The following is a 24,636-nucleotide window of genomic DNA, read 5'->3' as shown; positions in this document are numbered from 1 at the left end:
AAGGGCATTTAGGTTCGGAGATCCTAATCACTACAGAAGGTGCAGGTATTACCTATGGAAAGCCATCTCATGGGTGAAGTGGAGATTTTGGATGAGAATGAAACAACGAAGGATACCCGACAGCTGTGGCAGAGCCTAAATTACATAACCTGTTACAAAACCAAATCCAGTGCAGTAGGAGACCCAAAGCTTCACTTCCAGATGAACTCAATGCCTTCTACATCTGATTTTACCACTACCACAAGGAAGATACCCTGTGCAGACCCACATCCCCTGATGATGAGGGTGAGTAAATCCAGGTTCCAATTACAGAGTGGAGTATTGAAGCTCAGGTCTTGCAGTTTGCTGATCTGTTTTGACGGGATAATGGTGTTAAATGATGAACTGTGGTCAATAAAGAGCACCCTAATGTATATATCTTCGCTGTCCAGGTGTTCCAGGGTTGTGTGTTGAGCCAGTAAGATGATTCTACATCTGTTGCTGTGGTAGGTAAATTGGAATGGATCCATGTTGCTGCTCGGACAGGAGCTGATATGCTTCAACACCAGCCTCAGCCTCTCAAAACACTTTATTGCTGCAGATGTGAGGGCCACTTAGTCATTTTGGCAGGTTACCACATTCTTCTTGGCCACCAGTACGATTAAAGTCTGTTTGTAACAGGGGTAATGGGTAATGGTGGATGGAAGGTGTCAGTGAAATATATACAGAAGCATTCTAAGATTATTTCTGATGGTTTTACAGTTTTCTGACACTATTTTGCAGGATATGAAAAATTAAACCGTAAAGATCTTTAAGGTGCTTCTCCACATATGACCCACACTTCATGTCAATTATTTTTTAATTGCTGGAGGGAAGCACAGTTCCTGACATTTTAATTGTTCTAAAGTAGAAAGCCTCATTTTGAGAATAGATGTGATGAAGTCTGACAAACTGAGAGAAAAGTAGTGCATTCTTACAAGAGACAGAATGCTGCAAAAAAGTATGTTGTTAAAAAAAACAACCATAATATTGTACATTAAATTAAAAAAAGGTAACGAATATTCAGTTAGCAAGAAACAAATGGCATTATAATAGTGCAAGCTGGCCTTGTGATGTTGGAGCAGTTTATGATTATTATGGTGAGGGATAACCATTGGAAAGAAATGGTCCTTGAACCAAGATGCTGGTCTTTCACCTGAAGGCAGCAGTGAGAAGAGGTTGTAACCACAGTGATGTGGGTCCTTTATGCTGTTGGCTACCTTCTTGAGACAGTGCCTCACACTGATGTCTTCAGTGGATGGGACATTGGAGCCTGTGATATACTTGGCTACATTCTATGTTCCTGGGCATTTGAATTACTGAACCAGGCTGTGTTGCAACCAGTCAATATACTTTCCACAATGCACCTGTAGAAATTTGAGAGTATTCACCAACATGTCAAATCTCCTGAAGACTTCTTAGAAAATATCAGAGTTGGTGTGCTCTGTTCATTGTTGCCTCAATATGCTGGCACCAAAAGAGTTCTCCTGAAAGATCCAACTCCCAGAAACTCGAAGGTTTATACCACTCCACTTCCATCCCACCAATGAGGACAGGTGCATGGTACCTCAGCCTCCCTATTCCTAAAATCAACAATAGGCTCCTTGGTCTCAGTGGCATTGAGACCAAGATTGTTCTCTGACACCACACAACCATATTTTCAATCTCCATCCTTTAATCTGTCTTATAAATTCCACATATTCAGCCAACAATAGTGGAGTTGTCGATAAATTTATAGATGGTGTTGAAGCAAATTTCACAAGTGTATAGAGAATAGAACTGGGCCAACACAGATTTATAACATAATAAAAATAGCAAACTAGATAGTGTTTTTAAAAATGTTTTTATTCAGAATCACTTTCAATATTGTGTTTTAGGATCACAGCATTGGTAGTTTAACTCCGAAAATCAAGGCTAAGTAATTCATGGAAACTTTGCTCTCTGTGATGGGAGTTTGTAACTGTTAATATATATATTTTAAAGAAGTAAAGGCCCATCAAACCCAGACTTCCTTTTGTTTTTGTCATTTATAATGGGCTGAGACACAAATTGCAGTCCTATTGGTCTTGGAGGAAGAAGTTGATTGGAGCAAGAGAGGTCAGGTGACCCGAGGAGCACCAGCAGTTTGGATTTGAAAAGGAGTGAGGCAACAGCTAGAAACTGATTGAAGGAAGAAGCTGAGTATTACTATTAAAAGTGAAAGACTGTAGCAGAGCAGTCATCGACAAAGTGGGCTGAGTCAGAGTGGTAAGGCTTTGGCTCAACAGGCTTCATTCAGTGAGAACAGGGAAGAGATGATGGATAATAAGGGTTGAAATAAGAAAGGGCCACCCTTCTTTGGCTTGGCTTCACGGACGAAGATTTATGGAGGGGTATGTCCACGTCTGCTGCAGGCTCGTTGGTGACTGACAAATCCGATGCGGGACAGGCAGGCACGGTTGCAGCGGTTGCAAGGGAAAATTGGTTGGTTGTGGTTGGGTGTTGGGTTTTTCCTCCTTTGTCTTTTGTCAGTGAGGTGGGCTCTGCGGTCTTCTTCAAAGGAGGTTTCTGCCCGCCAAACTGTGAAGGACCAAGATGCACGGTTGGAGGCAATTGTTTTCAGGTGGTTGTTTTTCCAGACTCTTTTGTGTAGTCTTCCAAAGGCCAAACTGTGAGGCGCCAAGATGCACGGTTGGAAACGATTGTTTTCAGGTGGTTGTTTTTCCAGACTCTTTTGTGTAGTCTTCCAAAGGCGCTATTTGCCTTGGCGAGTCTGTTGTCTATTTCTTTGTCGATCCTTGCATCAGATGAAATGGTGCAGCCGAGGTAGGTAAACTGGTTGACTGTTTTGAGTTCTGTGTGCCCGATGGAGATGTGGGGGGGGCTGGTAGTCATGGTGGGGAGCTGGCTGATGGAGGACCTCAGTTTTCTTCAGGCTGACTTCCAGGCCAAACATTTTGGCAGTTTCCGCAAAACAGGATGTCATGCGCTGGAGAGCTGGCTCTGAATGGGCAACTAAAGCGGCATCGTCTACAAAGAGTTGTTCACGGACAAGTTGCTCTTGTGTCTTGGTGTGAGCTTGCAGGCGCCTCAGATTGAAGAGACTGCCATCCATGCGGTACCGGATGTAAACAGTGTCTTCATTGTTGAGGTCTTTCATGGCTTGTTTCAGCATCATGCTGAAGAAGATAGTAAAGAGGGTTGGTGCGAGGACGCAGCCTTGCTTCATGCTGTTGTCAATGGAGAAGGGTTCGGAGAGCTCATTTCTGTATCTGACCCGACCTTGTTGGTTTTCGTGCAGTTGGACAACCATGTTGAGGAACTTGGGGGGGGATCCGAGGCACTCTAGTATTTGCCAAAGCCCTTTCCTGCTCACGGTGTCAAAGGCTTTGGTGAGGTCAACAAAGGTGATGTCGAGTCCTTTGTTTTGTTCTCTGCCCTTTTCTTGGAGCTGTCTGAGGGCAAAGACCATGTCAGTAGTTCCTTTGTTTGCGCGAAAGCCACACTGTGATTCTTGGAGAACATTTTCGGCAACACTAGGTATTAGTCTATTAAGGAGAATCCTAGCGAAGATTTTGCCTGCAATGGAGAGCAGCGTGATTCTCCTGTAGTTTGAGCAGTCTGATTTCTCACCTTTGTTTTTGTACAGGGTGATGATGATGGCATCACAAAGGTCCTGAGGCAGCTTTCCTTGGTCCCAGCAAAGCATGAAAAACTCATGCAGTTTGGTATGCAGAGCTTTGCCGCCATCCTTCCAGACCTCTGGGGGGGGATTCCATCCATACCTGCTGCTTTGCCACTTTTCAGTTATTCAATTGCCTTATATGTCTCTTCCCGGGTAAGGACCTCATCCAGCTCTAGTCTCAAGGGTTATTGAGGGAACTGGAGTAGGGCGGATTCTTGGGCTGAGCGGTTGGCACTGAAAAGAGATTGAAAGTGTTCTGACCATCGATTGAGGATGGAGATCTTGTCGCTGAGGAGGACTTCGCCGTCTGAGCTGCGCAGAGGGCTTTGGAATTGGGGTGAGGGGCCGTACACCGCCATTAGTGTCTTATAAAAACCCCTGAAGTCGCCAATGTTGGCGCTAAGCTGGGTTCGTTTGGCGAAGCCAGTCCACCACTCATTTTGGATCTCCCGGAGTTTGCACTGAAGATGGCTGCATGCGAGATGGAAGGCTCGTTTTTCTCTGGCCAGGAAGGCTTTGCAAGGTGAGCCTGGTGGGCAGATCACTTCTTTGCCAGCAGCTCCTGGATTTCCTGGTTGTTTTCATCAAACCAGTTTTTGTTTTTCCTGGAGGAGAAGCCCAGTGCCTCTTCAGTGGATTGCAGTATGGCCGTTTTCAGCTGATCCCAGAGGGTTTCAGGAGACGTGTCCGTGAGGCAGTTTGCATCCTCGAGCTTTGCTTGTAGGTTTGCCCGGAAGTTTCCTCTCACTATGTCTGACTGCAAGTTTCCAACATTGAACCTCTTTCTGGGGGCTCCACTGTTCTTGAACTTTGGCTTGAAGTGAAGGTTGAGCTTGCAGCGAACAAGCCAGTGGTCAGTGTGGCATTCCGCGCTGGGCATGATCCTGGTGTGGAGCACATCTCGTTTGTCTTTTCCTCGCACCAGAACGTAGTCCAGGAGGTGCCAATGTTTGGTTCGGGGATGGATCTAGGTAGTCTTCAGGCTGTCTCTCTGCTGGAAAAGGGTGTTAGTAATGACAAGCCGATGTTCTGCAGAGTTCCAATAGGAGGCACCCACTGTCATTGCACTTGCCGACACCATGCTTGCCAAGGATTCCTGGCCAGGTTTCTGAGTCTTTGCCGACGCAGGTGTTGAAGTCGCCAAGGATGACAACCTTGTCAGCTGTAGGGGTGCGTTGGATGAGGTTGCGCAGATCAGCGTAGAACTTGTCCTTTTCTGCTGGTTCCGCCTGAAGGGTTGGAGCATAGACACTGATGAGTCGCTTGTTTTGAAGGGGGAGTTGCATGGACGTGATCCGGTCAGAGTGGCCTGTCGGGAGGTTTTCAAGTTTGGAGGCAATGGAGTTCTTGACCATGAAGCCAACACCAGACAGGCGTCGTTCAGCCTGAGGCTTGCCAGACCAGTAGAGTGTGTAGCCCGCGCCGTGTTCTTGGAGGCTGTCTACATCTGCAAGGCGGACTTCGCTGAGTGTGGCTATGTCGATGTCGAGTCTGAGGAGTTCATGTGCGATGAGGGCAGACTGACTTTCAGGTTGGTGGCTGTCAGTCATGTCTAGCATGGTTCTGATGTTCCAGCATGCTAGCTTGAGTTTGTGTGCATCTTTTGAGGGGGAGGACATGGACCTGTCCTCGGGCCTGCACAAAGGAGAGTTTAGGTGGAGTGCAGTGTCCGCAGTACTCGCCCCACCCTTTACACCCATGGTTCGTGTGCCATGGCCAAGCAAGCTGGGACGTGGCAGTGAGGTCCTTGGGTCGAAGGTTTTATATCGGAGTGACCTTCTCCTAACTGGGCTGAAGAGGCCCGCCTCCCCTTTTAGGTCGAACCATTTCTGGACCGCTGTCCAGAGTTATGGAGTGGTGCGCCCTGGAATCGGCCTGCATGTGTTTACTCCTGCCGCGGCCGAGTAAAGGGGATGCAGCAATGGTTGAGGATCAGAAAGAAAGGTTCTAGTAGAAATTTTTTTTAAGACTGGAGAGAACTCTGCAATGGAGTTCACAGTTGTTAGTGTTTAGACTATTGGTTTTTGGGGTGTGTATTAAACTCTGAAATACACTTAACAGTTCTCATTGACCGCTCCCGGCCCGGGGCTCGGCTGCCAACGGTCGGGCTGTGCGGGCTGCCGGGGTTTGCCTGGCGACGGTGGCCTGTGTTCGGTGTTCGGGCAGCGGTGCAGGTAGTCTTGGTCTCGGCTGGCTGTCTCTCCCCGTGATACGGCCGTTACCTCAGGCGGACTCAGGCAGGACCTTGGGCCCCCCTGGGCGGCAGCGGGTCCTCGGGCCTCCGGCAGTAGCAGCAAAAGGACCATCTGAGAGGAGATTTTGTTCTTCTGGTCATAAACAGAGGCAAGGAAATGCTCCTCTTGCACAATTTGGGTTGTCAAGGAACCCAGCAGTATCCCTGATGACCATCTGCGAGAAGTGCATCCAGCTACAGGTCCTTACAAGCTGAGTTAAGGAAATGGAACTGCAGTTGAATGAAGTCCGGATCATTTGTGAGGCAGAAAGGGTGATAGACCTTAGTTACAGGAACATTATCACAACCAGGAGGTAGGAGGAGGGTAGATGGGTGACAGTCAGGAGAGGAACAGGCAGGCAGTGCAGAGTATTTCTGTGGCCATTCTCCTCAACAACAAGTCTACAATTTTGTAGACTGTTGGTGGCGGACCTACCATGGACAAGCCATGGCGATCAGGTCTCTGGTATAGAGTCTGGGCCTGTGGCTAAGAAGGGAAGGGAGGAGAAGAGGCGAGCTGTAGTGATAGGGGATTCCATAGTAATGGGGACAGATAAGAGGTTTTATGGAAGAGATCGAGTATCCCGGATGGTATGTTTCCTCCCTGGTGCTATGGTCCAAGATATTGCAGATCGAGTTCATGGCATTCTCAGGAGGGAGGGTGAGCAGTCAGATGTCGTGGTCCGTATAGGGACCAATGACGTGGCTAGGAAGGGTGATGAGGTCATGCAAGTAGAGTTCAGTGAGTTGAGCGTTAGGTTGAAGGACACGTCCTCCAGGGTTGTGATCTGAGGATTGCTACCCATGCCACGTGCTAGTGAGGTTAGATATAGGATAATGCAGATTAACCTGTGGCTAAAGATATGGTGTAGGAGGGAGGGCTTCAGATTTCTGGATCATTGTGCTCTCTTCCAGGAAAGGTGGTGTCTGTTCTGATGGGATGGTTTGCATATGAACTGGAGGGGAACTAATATCTTTGCCAGAAGATTTGGTAGTCGTGCTCTTGGTGTTTAGATTTGCAGTGGGATAGGAACTAGAGTGCCAGAGCAGATAGAGGAGTGGAGGAGGGAAAAGATAATGTGAAAATTGTATGTACCATTAGAAGTTAAGAGGTTATATGTGGTGGAAAGTTTCTCAAGTGCATCTATTTCAATGCAAGGGGTATTTTTGGAAAGGCAGATAAACTTAGAGTGTGGATTGGGATGTAGAATTATGACATTGTGGCCATTAGAGAAACTTGGTTGCAAGAGGGGCAGGACTGGCAGCTCATTGTTTCAGGCCTTCGTTGCTTTTGACGTGATAGAATGGGAGGGATGAAAGGGGGAGGAGTAGCTTTGCTCATCAGGGATAATATCACAGCTCAGGCAAGACAGACCAAAGGGCTCATCTACTGAGGGTTTTCAGGTGGAGCTGAGGAATGGGAAAGGTATGATCACACTCATGGGGTTGTTTTATGAACCCCCCATAGTTAACGAGAATTGGAGGAGAAAATCTGTAGAGATAGCAGACAGTTGTAGGAAATGTAAGGTTGTGATAGGAGATTTAAATTTTCTACATATTGACTGGGACCCCCATACCGTAAAAGGGCTGGATGGCTTGGAGTTGGTGAAATGTGTTCAGGAAATTTTCTAAATTAATATATAGAGGTACTAACTAGTGAGAATGGAAACTGGATCTCCTTTTAGGGAGCGAGGCAGAATAGGTGACAGGAGTATGTGAATGGGAACATTTTGGGTCTAATGATTATAATGCCATTACTTTCAAGTTAATTATGGAGAAGGATAGTTCTGGGCCTTGGGTTGTGATTCTAAATTGGAGAAAGGCTAATTTTGAGGAAATATGAGGATCTAGAATGCATGAATTGGAATGTTGTTTTCAGGCAAGGATGTGCGAGGTAAGTAGAGGACCTTCAAAGGTGAAATTTTGAGAGTATGGAGTTTGTATGTTCCTGTCAGGATCAAAGGCAAGGTTAGCAGGTATAGGAACCTTGGTTTTTAAGGGATATTGGGGATATGGTTTGGAAGCAGAGAGCAGATATAGGAAAAATGGAGCAAATGAGGTACTGAGGCATATATATTAAAAAAAATGCAAGGAAAACTTTAAGAAAGAAATCAGGAAGGGTAAAAGAAGATGTGATGTTGATTTGGCAGACAATGTGAAGGAAAATCCTAAGGGTTTTTACAGGTATATTAAGAGCAAAAGGATAGTAAGGAACAAAATTGGTCCCCTTGTAGATCAGTATGGTCGGCTTTGTATGGCACCAAAAGAGATGGAGAGATCTTAAATGGTTTTTATTCCATCATTATTCACTCAAGAAACTGGCTGAGTCATGGGAAGTAAGGAAAACAAGCAGTGATGTCATGGAACATTTATAGATTAAAGAGGAGGAAGTGCTTGCTGTCTTAAGGCAAATAAAAATGAATAAATCCCCAGGGCCTGAGAAGATATTCCCTTGGACCTTGAGGGAGGCTAATGTAGGGGCTCTGGCAGAAATATTTAAAATGTCCTTAGCCACAGGAAGATTGCAGGGTAGTTCACATTGTTTAAAAAAGGCTCCAAAAGTAACCCTGGAAATTATAGGCCAGTGAGCCAAACATCAGTAGTAGGTAAATTATTGGAAGTTGTTCTAAGATATTGGATATACAATTATTTGGACAGTCAGAAACTGATTAGGGATAGTCAATATAATTTTGTGTGTGGTAGGTTGTGTTTAACCAATCTTGTACAATTTTTTTGAGGAGGTTACCAGAAAGGCTGTGGATGTTGTCTACATGGACTTTAGTAAGGCCTTTGACAAGGTTCCACATGGGAGATTAATCATGAAGTTTCAGACGCTCGGTATTCATAGTGAAGTAGTGAACTGGATTTGACAATGGCTGGATGGGAGAAGCCAGAGTGTAGTGGTGGATGATTGCTTCTCAGACTGGAGACCTGTGCCTCAGGGATTGGTGCTGGGACCATTGTTGTTTGTCATCTATATCAATAATTTGGATGATAATGTGGTAAAATGGATCAGCAAATTTGTAGATGACACTAAGATTAGAGATATTGTGGAAAGCCAAGAAGGTTTTCAAAGCTTGTAGATTGATCAGGACCAGCTGGAAAAATGGCAGATGGAATATAATGCAGACAAGTGTGAGGTGTTGTATTTTGGAAGGACAAACCAAGAAAGGGCATACATGAAAATGGTAGGATACTGAAGAGTGAGGTAGAACAGAGGGATCTGGGAATACAGATACCTAATTCCATGAAAGTGGCATCTCAGGTAGATTGGGTTGTAAAGAGAGCTTTTGGGATGTTATGGTAAGGTGGTATAAGACATTGGTGAGGCCAAATTTGAAGTATTGTGTGCAGTTCTGGTCACCTAACTACAGGAAAGCTATCAATAAGGTATAAAAAATACAGAAAAGATTTACTAGCTTGTTGCCTGGTCTTCAGGAACCAAGAACAGGGAAAGGTTAAACAGACTATTTCCTGGAGTGTAGAAGAACGAGGGGAGATTTGATAGAGTATTTAAAATTATGAGGGGAATAGACAGAAAATATTGATAGGCCTTTTCCATTGAGGGTAGGTGATATACAAACCAGAGGACAGGGGTTAAAAGTGAAAGCGGAAAAGTTAAAGGGGAATATGAGGGGAACTTCTTCACAGAGTCAGTGGTGGGAGTGTGGGCTCACTGTTAACACTTAAGACTAATTTAAACAGGTACATGGATGGGCGAAAGACAGAGGGCTATGGACTGGGTGGAGGTCAGTAGAACTAGACAAAAAAAGTTCAACACAGTCTAGAAGGGCCAAAGGGGCCTGCTTCTGTGCTGTACTGTTCTATAGTTCTAACTTCCATTTCACATCCAATATATGTCATCAAGGTCATATTTGGAAATTATGGATAAAATGGGCATCAGCAGTGATTGACAAATAGAAAGAGTTGGTCTGTCAACAAAGAGGCTGTCAAAAAAACTAACTCTACTGACATGGACTGATATCTGTGGACTCTTGGTGAATAATACCCAATGTAAATCAAGATAGGTCTTTTTAATTCTCATCACGAACAATACCTTATTAAAGTAATGTACAAAATAGGAAAAAATACTGTGAGCTTCAATATCTGAATTTCCAAAATATATTTGACATTCCAAATAAAAGGATGTGAGTCAAACTTTCACTGATATATTGCACTGCATGAGTATTGTTTGCTCATAGATTAGCTCAAATTAGGAAACAATTAGATTACATAAGAAACTATAAGGCTCCATTCTGACCTTTTTTTTCCAACAGATTATTAATTAACTTCATTGTTGTTTAAAAATTGATTTCAAAAAGGTTTCTGAGAATAGCCACACTTTGTGAGCTGCTCCCACCTGAACTTCTCCATACATTTATTATGATCATTCTTCTGTTTCTAATTCATCCACATTTGCTGACTTCTTGCCCTTGGAGTGAGATTACAACAGTTAAAATCCACCTGTCAACTAGCTGAAGTCCAGATTTTTAATTAATGTAAAAGAAGATTGGAGTAAAAAAGGAATCATCAAGGGTTGGAAGTAGTCTTGAGTGTGGGATTATATTCAACTACTGGCGTTTCCATGCTTTGGCAACATAATTGATGCTTCCTGAGAGGCCTAGAAAGCAAAGACGATGATCATTAGAACACTCTTTAAGCTGAATGAGAGCACAATTGTCTAATTCTGTAACTGCAAAGACAGGGAACATTGAACTTGAGTGGGAACAGAAATCATTATTGCATCTTCCCACAAAATTGATTTGGATGTGTATCATGCCATTTATCCAACGTTGCTAATTTTCTGCTTTGGTGGTAATTGAAAGTTTTTCTCGTACTTTGTATCTTAGAACAGATCAGAATGTTAGCACTAAATTTGCCACAGGTTTTTGAACCAGTGTCAGATGAGAGTTAAATTATATTCAGAAAATTAAAGCTGCACTATGGAAGATCAATTATGAAAAACATCAAGAGCTGGAAGAAACTCGAAGAGCAAAGTTTACCCACTCTTCCTATTTATTTTGTGCTTTTTTTTTTAAAAGCAAAAGAGGTTTCATGGTGGTTTTAACATTCCAAATCAAAGCACATGAGAAAAATAATTACTCAGGTCCTGAAGTGGTAAGAAGCATACAGTTTTGTATTTTTAGCTCTTTGTTTGAGAAGGCAGTCGCAAGAGCTACTCAAGGCTTTTGGAATTATTTGTAATGCATACATATCATTTCCCAATCACTCCAGCAGAGGAGTTTCTGGGGTTTCTGCCAGGAAGTGGAGCAGGGGATAGCATTGAATAGTCAGAGGCTGGTAGTTGTTCAAATAAGTTTGTAAAATTAATTTTAAATTTCCTCTGAAAGATATCAGATGTAAAACAAGTATTTCATGCTCATCTTATTGTTACCAAGTTTAGTGGAAAAGTTGAATGAGCTATTTTGAGTGTATTAAACAAGCGACGTAGTTTTAAAATAATCTATGATGATATCACTGACAATGGAGTATTTCTTCAGTTCTGTGCTGCTGTCCTTGCCACAAGAAAGGTTAGTGGTAAATTGAAGTTTTCAATCTGATGAGAGTTAAGATATTCCCTCTGGTAAGTCAGTTCATAGGAAAGGTTATAGATTTAAAATAACTTGGAATTATCCTGAAAGGGGAAGGGAGCCGGGGGAAATGAGGAGAGTTATTTACACTTTGCATCACTGCAACCTAAAAAAGCTGGTGGAACTTGATTCCATGTATAGGTTTAAGAGAGTGTCAGAGTGGCACATGAGGAGGTGGAATTTTGCAGGTTTATGGATGAAAAGATTTGTGACTACATGACTTTTTTAAAGCAAAGACATGAGGCACCAGTCTCATCTATCTGTGCAGCGAATTTTTATAACTCAGTTCTATTGTACCATACAGAGTAATGCACTATAATCCTTCGGCATTTTAATGTCCCTCTCATCTGAGTCTTGATAGGTAAATGAAATTTTATATGAAAATAGATAAAGCAAAAGCTATCATTATTTGTACAGATTAAGTGAATAGATCATACTATGACCATTGTAAGATCAAAATGAGAACTGGTATTAAAGATTTTTAAAAATTTAAATTCATTTTTAAAAAAAAAGTAGTCCGTGCTGCTCAATTAACCTACACCCCTGGTACATTTTGAACAGTGGGAGTAAACCGAGGGAAAACCCACGCAGACACAGGGAGAATGTACAAATTCCTTACAGACAGCGTGGGATTCAAACCCCGGTCCCGAGCGTTGGTGCTGTAAAGGTATTGTGATAACCACTAATGCCAACCGTGCTGTCCCAGGTCTGAGAATCTGTCCAGTTTTCTCCCAGTTGAAATGTTATGGGGTAAAAATTTGTCCTCTGATTGCATGGTTGTGATAAAACACACACTCTGTATGCTGCTTCCATAACTGACTTCAATCACTTCAATGGAATCAAATTTTACATGTGGAGTGCAATATACATACATTACAATTCACTAGACTCTAACACTCAGGAAATATTCCCAGGAATGAGTTGTTTTGAGCTGTTGGGTGGTCAGAGATGTTTCTCAGGGTAAACAACACACCTGAAGTCGTGAATAAAGAAAATAGATCAAAACAGCACAGAAAGTGGAAGGCAATTATTAGCAGTAAAATGACTGGAACTTTAGGAACAGCCATTGTTTTAATGCTACAGATCAAGAAAGGAGACTCTTATGAGGATATTGTAAAAACACTAAATGTTAATCCTGTGTCTTTAGACAATTTCAAGGGATAGAGATTTGGTATGACAACCAAACACTGGAAGTTGGCCAGCAAATACACCATCATGTGAAAGACATTGATTACAATTATGGACATTTTCAGAGCAGACACTGAAGGATACTTTGGTGTATGAGCTGGATAACAAGATGTATATAAAACTGCATTTGATTTTTGAGATGGAGCACAGAAGAGCTGCATGTATGTAATTGCTGAAGAACGTGAATGCAGACAGGGAGTAAGAGATGGTAATAGCAGAATGATTATCTTCACTACTAGGGAGGCATGTGTATGCTTACAAGTGGCAGGAAATCTTAATTATATGAGAGCTAGAGCCTGGAAGACTGCAGAGCATGGGTGGAATATGTTTTGCAGTGGCTGTTATAGAAGCTTCCCAGCCTCTGAGTGCTCTAGTCAAAACATACCAATGTTTTAAGTATAATCACACAGTGTATGTGGCATGGATATGTAAGTCCCTGAGGAAGTAACAACAGGTTAAGTCAGTGGTCCAATTTGCCTTGGAATATAATGGGCAAATCCCCTGGTCCTGATGGGATGCATCACAGGGTACTGAGGGAAATGGTGGGAGTTATAGTCGATGCGTTGGTAGTCATTTACCAAAATTCTCTGAGTAGGTCCCGGCAGATTGGAAGAGAGAAAATGTCACACCACTTTTTAAAAAGGAATGTAGGCAGAAGATGGGTAACTATCGGCCAGTTAGCTAATGTCTGTAGTTGGGAAAATGCTTGTAGCTGTCATTAAGGATGAAATGGTGAAACATTTAGAACAAAGGGGTTCCATCAGGATTCCGAAAGGGAAGGTCTTGTTTGACAAACTTTCTGGAGTTCTTGGAGGATATAATGGGTGCGGTAGATAGAGGGGAACAGGTTGATGTTGTACATTTGGATTTCCAGAAGGCGTTTGATAAGGTGCTGCACAAGAGACTTATCAATACAAATAAATGAAGTTGGAGGAAGTATAATGGCATAGATTGAGGAATGGTTAACTGACAGAAGGCAGAGAGTTAGGATAAATGGGTGTTTTTCTGATTGGCAGACAGTGGTAAGTGGGGGGATGCAGGGGTCAATGCTGGGCCCACAGCTGTTCACCACTTGCATTGATGATTTGGGACAGAGTGCAGTGTAGTCAAGTTTGCGGATGATACTAAATTGAGTGGAAAAGCAAATTGTACAGAGGATGTGGAGAGGCTGCAGATGGATATAGTTAAGATAGGTGAGTGGGCAATGTTAGTAAATGTGAGGTCAACCACTTTGGTAGGAAAATAGAAGAGCGGACTATTATTCAAATGGTGAAAAACTGCAGCATGCTGTCGTGCAGAAGGACTTGGGAGTGTTTGTACATGAATCGCAAAAAGTTGGGCTGCAGGTACAACAGGTTATTAAGATGGGAAATGGAATGTTACTAGAGGAATTCAAGAGCAGGGAGGTCAAGTTGCAACTGTACAATGTACTGGTGAGGCTGCAGCTGGAGTACTGTGTGCAGTTCTGGTCTCGATTCTTGAGGAAGGATATACTAGCTTTGGAAGCAGTCCAGAGGAGGTTCAGCAGGTTGTTCCCAGAGATGAGGGGGTTGACCTACAAGGAGAGACTAAATTTGTCTGGGATTATATTCATATGAATTCAGAAGAATGAGAGGAGATCTTCTAGAAACCTATAAAATTATGAAAGGGATAGATTAAGGTAGAGGTAAGAAAATTGTTTTCACTGGTAGGTGAGAACAGAACTAGGGGTCACAGCCTCAAGATTCAGGGGAGTAGATTTAAGATGGAGATGAGGAAAATCTTTTTTCTAGAATTCTATGGAATTCTCTGCCCCAGGAAGCAGTTGAGGCTACTTCATTAAACAGTTAGATTTTTTACATTAAAAAAAGGAATTAAGGGATATGGGGGAAAAGGCAGGTAGGTGGAGTTGAGTCAATGATCAGATCAGTAATGATCTTATTGAATGTTAGAGCAGGCTCAGAGTAGCTGAATGGTTTACTCCTGCTCCCATATCTTATGGTCTTATTATGAAATTGTGGTGCAGAGAATGAAGAGCTGGATCAGGTATGTTGAATGGAATTTAAAGCATCTGAAGAGGTTAACAATATATTATTCACTATCTTTTCATTGAACAGCAAGCTTATTGATAGCTCAGTGTTAGTAAGTTATAGGCTAAGAAATACGTTGAAAACTCATCACTACTTATTGAGGAAGAATAAACTCATATTGGCAGCTGTGCAGAAGGGACACCCCAAATAATGGAGTTGCTAATAGAGACAGATAAATCCATCACAGAAGCATGAATCTGCAATCATGGGTGTCAATTAGATCATTGGGCTTGAGGGATTGTGGGTTTTGAAATACTCCCACAATGGGCAGTGACAAGATTTAGGAACCTCTTGAAGCTTGGGCTACCCTCAAATATCCACTGGGCTGGTGGGGTGAAGAAACACCAAGAACATTTGAACTCTCACAGCTGACCAAGAACAGCAGGTGCAGCTCTAAAATGGACACTCATACAATTTGAGAAGTTGAGAAGTTCTGAATACTTAGTTTAAATTGTAGATTTTAATTGGTTAAATTTTTACTTAATAATATCTATCTTTGAAAAATAACTATCATTTGACATTTTTTTTAAGGGAAACTTGAGTAGTATTTGAGTATGCATGAATCTTTAAGATGTGTGTCTCATGCAATAAGACCTTTTGATACAATATATTTTTGGCCTCCACTATCTGTTAAGCATTGATTGCCTTCAATAAAAGATTTTAATTATTTTTATCATCATATTTGCCTTACTGAAAAGCAATAATGACCTAAGTGGGAATTAAAATTGACATGGGACAATGAGGGAATTGAAGTAAAAACGTAAGTATGCATTTACTGTGATTTGAAGTAAAAATACAAAGCTGGAGGAACTCGGGAGGTCAAATAATGTACTTTATATAGCAAAGATTAAGATACATAACCAACGTTTAGGACTTGAGCCCTTCACCCAGATCCATCTCCCTCTGCCTCCATCTCGTGAGAAAAGTTTTCTACAGACTTTTTTTTACAAATCTACTAACTCCCACAACTACCTTGACTACAGTTCTTCTTACCTAGTCCCTTGCAAGGATTATATTCTTTTCTCTCAATTCCGCTGTCTCAGTCATATCCATTCCCAAGATGAGGTCTTCCAGTCCAGAACATTCCAAATGTCCTTCTTCCTAAAACAAGGCTTCCCCACCATCAACTCGGACCTTACCTGCATCTCCTCCATTTTCCACTTACCTGCCCTGGGCCCCTCTGCCAGCAGATGTAACAAAAACAAAATTCCCATCGTCTTCACCATCACCCCACCAGCCTCTACATCCAACACATTATCCTCCATAATTTGCATCACCTATAAAACAATTCGACCACCAAACACCTCTTCCCTTCTCTGCCTTCCAAAGGCATAGCTTCCTCCATGACTCCCTCTTCCACTCATCCCTTCCCATGAATTGTCCCATAGGCACCTTACCCTGCAGCCACAGAAAGTGCCCTACTTGTGCCCACACCTCCTCCCTCACCACTATTAGGGGCCCCAAATAGGCCTTCTAAGAGAAGCAACACTACACTTGTCATTTCTGCGGGAATGATCTACTGTATCCAGGGCTCCCATTGTAGTCTTCTCTACATTGGAAAGACTGGATGCAGACCAGGAGATGGTTTGCTGAGCACCTTCGCTCTGTCTGCATCAGTGACAGGGATCTCCCAGTAGCCAACCATTTCATATCTGTGCTCCACTTCCACGCTGACATCTGTCCAAGGTCTCCTGTTCCATCAAGCCCAAACCACCCATAAATTGAGCAGCAACACCTAATTTTCCATCTGGGAACTCTCTAACCTCATGCATCATCATCGACCTCCAGTTTTTGCTAGCCTACTCCCTGTTCTCCCTCTCTTTCCCATCCCTGTCTTCTTTCTTCCAGCTTTCCACCCCTTCCCTTTCTATTCACAGTGCCACCCCCCTCTTCTCATTTGCTGGTGGGTACTCCTTCCCTTATCTACCTATTACCTCCTACTTGTGGGTCTGTGCTCCTCCCCCTGTCACCCACCATTTTGTTTGGGCGCCTGCCCACATTTTGTTCATATCTTCATGAAGGGCTCAAGCCTGAAACTTTGGTTATGTATCTTTATCTTTGCTCTATGAAGTACACTGTTTGACCTGCTGAGTTTCTCCAGCACTGTGTTTTTACAATGATGGAATTACCATTGTAAGACTGACATTTTAAATGCTTAGTGCATGTACTGATGGATTTCCCCCAAATATCATGCCTAAGTAAACAAATGCCTCTGTTGAAAAGATGTCTTGCTCCAATCGAACAGGGGATTTCCAGATTCTTAACCGACTTCTCAACAGGGGCTGTCTCACTGTTTGCTCTAGTTCTAGTCTAAAGTTGTGAACGCTGAAAATAAAAGAATGATTAAAATATACAGAAGTAATTTTTCAACTTTGAGTTAACATATCAGAAATTCTTGCATGAATGTCTCTTAGATTTCAATACAATGATTGGAACATTGTGGCTGGTGTGCTTGAATTTCATTTGGATTACAGTTCAGGTACTTAAATACACAGATTTATGACCTTGAACAAAGATGTTTCCAACTGTTGGTAGAGTTATTGCCAGCTTAAATAAACTTTCATTTATTGACTTTGTGACAGAGTATATAGATATGTTTTTGGGAGATAAATTGGGAAAGGTTTGTTAGAGTAGGACACATACAAACACTTTAAAACAGATCTTATTAAAAATACTGGAGCTCTGCCCCATGCTAGACATGTCGGGGTCAACAAATTTTGCAAGAGCTTTGGAGAGTGCCCAAGAGCACTAATGGATTGCTTTTTACAAAAAGGCAACAGATGAAAGATCCTGTCGGAGCCGCCTTCTGTCTGGAAGAGAACTTGCTGTTCTAAGAGGGTCATGTGGTTTTGCAACCATAGAGAGTCAAACAGGCTTTCTCTCAGAGAGAGAGAGAGAGAGAGAGAGAGAGAGAGAGAGAGAGAGAGAGAGAGAGAGAAAGACTTCTACAGTTTTACAGCCAGCAGAAGCAGCTGGGACTGGAACAGGACAAGCTGGCAAGCTTGTGGAAAAGCCCATTTGGAAGACGGCCTGGTCAAAGCCCTTGTGGTTCATGCAAAAGGAGAGGACTGGCTATCTAATGTTTCACTTGGAATAAGAGAAACAAAAAGGAACTCTGTGATGACCTGAAGGAAAGAGGTTATCATCTGGAGAACCCTGAAGGGGCAGGTTTCATCAGCAAGACACTGAAGTGGCAGATGGAAGTACATCAGTTGTGGATGTCCTGGAACAACATATCTCTCTTTTAAAACCGACAAGTACCTTCCTGAGCGGTAACCATTTACCTTTCAAGCAGCAAAGCCTGGTGAATTTTATAAATGTTAAATTCTGTGCACAGTATAAGAATTGCCTGCAACCAATGAACTTGGAGGAATGAGACGTGAGATTGGACTGTGATCTAAAGAACTTATCTGAACTTACACACATATTACATACACGTGCGCTTAGAATTAGAAGGGGGTTAAGTAAGTCAATAGTGATAAGTTAAAGTTGATTCTATTTTCATGTTTAAAGATAATTAAAAGCAACTTTTGTTTAAGTAACCATTTGTCTTGGTGAATATCTATTGATGCTGGGTTTTGGAGTCTTCTGGACTCGTAACAACTTCTTTGAAGAAGCTGGATTTTAGAGGTGGAGTACAATCAACAGCCATTATTAGATGTGCACTTTTAAAGCAAACATGAGGGACTAATTTCTACCATGCTTCAGACAACATCAGGTTTGATGTCAATTGCTTTACAATGGAGACTTTGGATTTACACACAGCCACAACAAACCAAAGATGTTTCAGATGAGTTTCTATCAAACACTCTTCTGCTGTATTTTCACAACTTACTTTCAAATTCTTAATGCTTTCATACCAATCCATGGATGCAATCTGTGGAACTGCAGCAAGAATTATTGTCAATGCCTTGTTTGCATTCTCCTCCAGTATTTTGAGAACCTTTTCCACAGTTACCTGCAGATTCAAATGAGAGAAAAATAATTAAATAAAACAATTGACTAATATAGTTATCCTTCTACAATAAAACAGAAAAAGGAAAACATGGCAACTTGTTCTCAAAAAGAAATTCTTATAAATTTCCATTCAATTGTTCCCAGCTTTAGAATTCTTCTCTTATCCTTCCCTAACCTTGTCCTCAAGAGTACACTATAGTAGAGTGCTTGTCTATTAAAGGTAGCTGAGTTACACATTCTGTTGCAGATATTCCTGTGAAGAATAATGCAACCATGACACTTGAACTGCTGAGGCATTGTGAAAAATGATAGTGAAATTACTGAAGTCATGATGTTGAAGCTGAATATTTACTTCCCATCTGAACCACATCTCAATGGAATATTAGGGATTAATTTGACTTATTTTAAATGCCTTCACCTTTAAATCAGAATGGTGTGTTCAAGCTACATTTAAGGACGTGAGCACTCATTCAATGCTCATTTAAAGAATATATTGATTGCCGTATTTAATCTTTCAAATGGGTGGCACGGTTAGAATAGCGGTTAGTGCAGTGCTGATATAGCACCAGCAATAAGGACCGGGGATCAAATCCAGTGTTGTTCAGATGGAAGAGAAATGTCTGCTGAAACAAATCTTCTTCTCCCACCTTAAAGAAAGCAAACGTAAAAGAGGTGGACAACAAGAGATTCAAATACGTCTTAAAATCCAACATGAAGAAATATAACATTGACATTAACAATTGGGAAACCAATGCCAAGGACAGGAAACTGACAAACCATCATCCGAGAAGGAACAGTAACTTTCGAAGGCAACAGATGTGCAGAACTAAAAGAAAAGTAAATGGAAAGAGAAGCAGCAACAATAAAAGCCCGATCTGCCATCTGGAACTACCTGTCCTGAATGCGGAAGATCGTTCAAAGCACCGTTACTCAGAGTCTGTTTAAAAAGTGACCTGTCCTGGACACACAACACGTACTGATTTGTCAGGAAGGCGCAACAGCGACTGCACGTCCTGGGAAGACTGAGGCAGGCAAGGCTATTGGCCATCATCCTGTGAATCTTCTATAGATCGAAAGCTTCTTGGCTGGCTACCACACAGTATGATATGGTTGCTGTAGACCATTGGACTGGAGACCTTAAGAGCGGCAGAAAGGATCACTGGAGCCTCCCTCCTCTCGATCGATGTGAAATACTGGGATCATGGTCTGAAGAGGGCTTGCAAAATCCTTGAGGACCCCTATCACCCCGTAAGCAGCATCTTCCAGCTACTTGCTTCACGAAAGAGATACAGGAGTATTAGAGCCAGCACCACCAGGTTGAGAAACAGCTTTTTCCTACAGAATGCTGAATAATGAACTGCTCATACAAACTCTATTTATTTTTATGTGTATATACCTATTGCATATGTATCATTTGTTTGTATGTGCATTATATCTGTATGTATGTTTGTGTATTTTTGCACCGAGGACCGGAGAACACTGTTTCATTGGGTTGTATTTGTACAATTGAATGATAATAAACTTGAAAACACACGAACACATGCACATCCAAAACAGTGCACATGCTCAGCAAAACTCATGTAACATGCTCACAAGCACATGCACACAGTGCAGACACACACACAATGCACGCTCAACAAAATGCATGCTTCACACACATACACATACTCATAGTAAAAGAAAATGAAAGAATCTATCAGAAATCAAAAGAAAGCAAAAAAAAATGTGTTAAGCAACATGGGTGTAGAAGATGTGAAGATTGTCGGATGAATAGCTGGAAAGCTCAGTGTCTCAAAGGCTGTAAAGTGCTGATGCCACCTCAGGCAACAATAGCTTGGTCTTATGGAGAAATGCTGTTGATTTCTTATATATGTTGATGATAAGTTTGGGACCCCTGCACTTCTGTTGGAGGCATAAACTTAATGGCAGCCATTTCCCACCGTTGGTGGAATTAATTTTTTTTTCCTCCTCAATTTTCATTTTCAGTAATTTTTCAATATTTCAATTATTTTGTACACTTCTGAATGTAAGAAACAATTATTTGATGGCTTTGACAGGGGACAAAGCCAAAACTGTCTGCTAATTTTTAAACAGTTACTTGCTCTACACACCCCTCCTTATGCCCTGGTTCTACTCAAACCCTTGTGGCTGGGCTTGGTGCTGGTACTTTCCCACAGTTTCTCAATGAGATGTATAAAAACTAAGTGTGATCTAGAGACAGGGTGAATGGAGGTATTAGCCATTGAAATATCACCTCTCTTATTCCAATTCTGTTCCTGAAATCCATTATATCCCCCTTGTTTAAAATTTGTTTCAATGGGCTGATAGACAAAGTAAGCAGGAGAGGGGTGGAGGGTGGTCTTGATGATACTGGGAGCCAAAACTAAAAGTGTACCTCCACAAGAGCCTTCCAATCCTGGACAAGTAACGTTTTTTTTGTATTTGGATATCCAAAATACAGTTTACTGAATATTTTGAATGTATTGCATATGTCACGCAGAAGCTGGCTTCACAGATTGTGGGGAGCCTACTTCTGCTTGAGTAAGCTTAACAGCATACAAGGGAATAAAACTCTTTAAAGTGATGTTCAGATGTGCAATGAACACAGTTGTACTTTTCAATGTAAGGGCCTGGGTCTACTATGTGTTTTACACCAGATGCACAGAAGATGCCAGAACAGATACCAAAAATATTGTAATCTACCTGATATGTAAATGATGAATGAAAATCTATTTGTCAGTGAAATTGAAATGGATGAAGTACAAAAATGGGTCAATTGCAAGGCAAAATTTGTATCGAGATCTTGAATGCAGTGACAAGTAACCATTGACCTAATTCTTCTCTGTGTTTGTTGCTTTGCATTTGCACTTACATTTGCCAAAACCCCACTGGACTTTGCTCCTCAGTCTCCCACAAAGCAGTGAGGAGTTTGGATTCATGAGCAGAGGAGAGAGAAAAAAAATCAAAGAATTCCCTATTCCCACCTAACTCCATTCACTCAGCATTCTTCTCTTACCTGGTTTCATTTATCATCCCCATCCCCTTTGTTTATTTTCCTCATTTGCCCATCCTGCCCATTTCTCATGATTCCACCTATCACTTATCACCCCCTACCTGACCACTCACCTCTTTATGCTGGCTGATTTTCCTCTTCACTCTCGGCCCTGATGCAGGGTGTCAACCCGAAATGTTGCTTATTTCCTCTACCATTCCCGAGATGTTGCTTCACTGGCTGAATTGCTCTAGCAGTTTTGCTTCACTTTTAGAAAAACAGTTAACCTGTGAAAATGATGTGGCTGTCCTTCACCAATCCAATGTTTAGAATGATTGAGTCACAATCTTTCAGCTTGCATCGCCAAGTTGGATATTTTGATTTGAAGAGGTGGCTCAGGATCTACATCCTGGCACATTGGATCTTCTGCGACCAAACAATGCCAGAAAACCAGGCAGGTTCTTTGACTTGGAGACTAGGTTCCAGGTTCCTTCACTTTCATTGATAATCCATGATCATGCCCATTTCTAATGAAATGTGACACCCCCACAATTATTCTGTATCTTGTACACAGTCCAACGAATATGGGACAGGGCAAATATAATTATTTACTGTAAGGTACAAAAGGTTCCTTAATAATCTGCCAACTCTTTTTCAACATGTAAGCTCACCACTTAGAATACAAATTCTGCTGTGTAGAATTGTCACTGTACAGTGATTATTCTACACAGTGGCAATAGATCTGTGGGAAATTGATCTATGGTTGCTTTCTGAGATGGAGTCTCAGGAGACTGAGAGGCTGTGGACTGTGAAAATTGTTGGAGGTGATGTTAAAGTAGCTTTTATGATTTTTAAACCCCACCTTTGCCCTATTGATGCCATTTCAAGAATATGGGTGATCATTACATTTTTGGTCTGAAGATGCAGAGGAAGAGGCACACAAGTGGGTGCAACTGGTAGGGAGTTTGTGTGGAAGGAAAAGCAGACTGGGCAATATTGCAGCCAGAGGGAGGAGTTGCAATGCAACAGGGACAGAGAGTCAAATGTAGCAAATAATGGGGTAAGAGTTTTGTATTTTAAAGCATGCAGCAAAAGAAATAAAGTGGACGACCTTGTAGTACAGCTACAGATTGGCAGATATGATGTGGCCATCAGAGAGTGTGACTAAAATGTCATTGGAGAATCGAGGTTTAGCTTTACCAAACTTTAGATTTTGTTATTGGACAGTCAATAAACGAAATCTTGCATTTTGGTTATATTATAAAAACTGTGAAGACTGTCCAATATGGATCTCTCTGGAATCTAATTCTGTTACAAAATTTTCTTTCATTTCTCTTCTTGGATCCTCACTTCCTATATCTTTAAATAAATTAACTAATAATCCGGTGGTTGAACATACTTTAAAGATTTAGAAAACATTTGGGTTTAATGAGTTCTTTCTCTCTCCAATCCTATTTTTTTAAATTATTTCTTTAAACCTTCCATGATTGATGTAACTTTTAAAGAATGGTATAGATTTGGCATTAAATATTTTAAAGATTTATTTGTCGAGGGAAGTGTCGCCTCCTTTGAACAACTTTTAGTTAAATACGGTCTAACAAATACTCATTTTTTTCAATCTCAATTTCATACATTTCCTAAGAGGAATGATAAGAATTTAACTGATGTAATTTTTAATTATAACTCTTCTATAATGGTTTAATATCTAACATTTATGATATGTTGTTGGGAATAAAATAAAATAAAAAAAGCCTGGGAACAGGACCTACAGCTTTTAATTCCTAATGAAACTTGGAATCTAATTTTCAAATTGGTTAATACCTCTTTTTTAAGTGCCTGCCACTCTTTCCTACAATTTAAAGTAGTCCATAGGGCTCATGTCCAAAGTCAAACGATCTCATTTTTATGTGGATGTATCTCTTCATTGTGATAAATTCAACAATGGAGAAGCTTCATTAATTCATAGGTTCTGGACATGCCAGTCTTGAGAAATATTGGAATGAAGTATTTCAAACTTTCTCTATGCTTTTAAAGTTAATTTTAAACCAAATCCCCTAACTGCTTTATTTGATATTATTGGAGAGAGTGACATAACTTTAATGACATCTGATCTGCATGTATTAGCTTTTATTTCTCTTATGGCTAGGTGGGCAGTGTTGCTCAAATGGAGGGACGTTATCCCGTCTAATCAGGCTCAATGGCTACGTGATGTCATATCATGTTTAAACTTAGAGAAGATTAGATGCTTAATTTCCAATTTGAATTTAAAATTTCAATCACTGTGAGGACCCTTTTTGAATTGCTTTTATAACCTTTGATTTGTCATAAAGGTAAAAGTGTTGACTAATGAGGTAATTTATTACTCTGATAAGAATTCTGTCTTCCATTTTTTGTTCTTGGTAGAGGATCTAGATATCCCTTACACAGTGTATTGAAAGGATAGGAAGGAAAGCAGAGGGGAGGCATGGCTCTGTTGGTAAGGAATAACATTAAATCATGAAAAGAGATGACATAGGATCAGAAGAAAGAAATGGCAAGGGTAAATGTACACTGTTGGCAGTTATATACAGACCTGCAAACAATATGGACAACATACTGGATGTGGACAATAAATTACAACAGCAAACAGAAAAGGTATGTCAGGGGGCAATGTTGGGTTTTTAACATACAAGCTGACGTGGACTTTTTACCCCCTCCATAAATCTTCGTCCGTGAAGCCAAGCCAAAGAAAGAAAAGAAGAAAGAAAGATTGGGAAAATCTAGGTTAGGACTGGATCTCAAGAGAAAGACTTTGTAGAATGCCTGCAAGGTGGCTTTTTAGAACAGATTGTTGATGAGCCCACTAAGGGGATTGGCTGCCCTGGAATGGTTGTTGTGTGATGTACCAAGTGTGAACAGAGAGCTTAGGGTAAAGAAACAATTAG

At 41.4% G+C, this 24,636-nt stretch overlaps 1 protein-coding gene across 5 annotated transcripts in view; it reads right to left on the bottom strand.

Moving 5' to 3' along the window:
* The window catches only part of mtap (methylthioadenosine phosphorylase), a 227,050-nt gene that overhangs the window by 22,374 nt on the left and 180,040 nt on the right, over positions 1 to 24,636 (bottom strand). For 4 of the 5 annotated variants that reach the window (XM_069926816.1, XM_069926842.1, XM_069926851.1 and 1 more), the window contains 2 exons: positions 18,599 to 18,721; positions 1,846 to 10,536 (listed from right to left, as the gene is read on the bottom strand). In XM_069926816.1, the coding sequence (XP_069782917.1) occupies positions 10,483 to 10,536; positions 18,599 to 18,721 (177 nt within the window). In that variant the 3' untranslated portion in view covers positions 1,846 to 10,482. Of the gene's footprint in view, positions 1 to 1,845; positions 10,537 to 18,598; positions 18,722 to 24,636 lie in introns of those variants that run through there. The other variant, XM_069926833.1, reaches the window with a different exon arrangement.

The sequence above is a fragment of the Narcine bancroftii genome, chromosome 1 (genome assembly GCF_036971445.1).
Source record: "Narcine bancroftii isolate sNarBan1 chromosome 1, sNarBan1.hap1, whole genome shotgun sequence".
Lineage (NCBI taxonomy): Eukaryota > Metazoa > Chordata > Chondrichthyes > Torpediniformes > Narcinidae > Narcine > Narcine bancroftii.
Note: the sequence above shows the minus strand (reverse complement) of the source record. Positions and strands in the feature narration are given on the sequence as shown.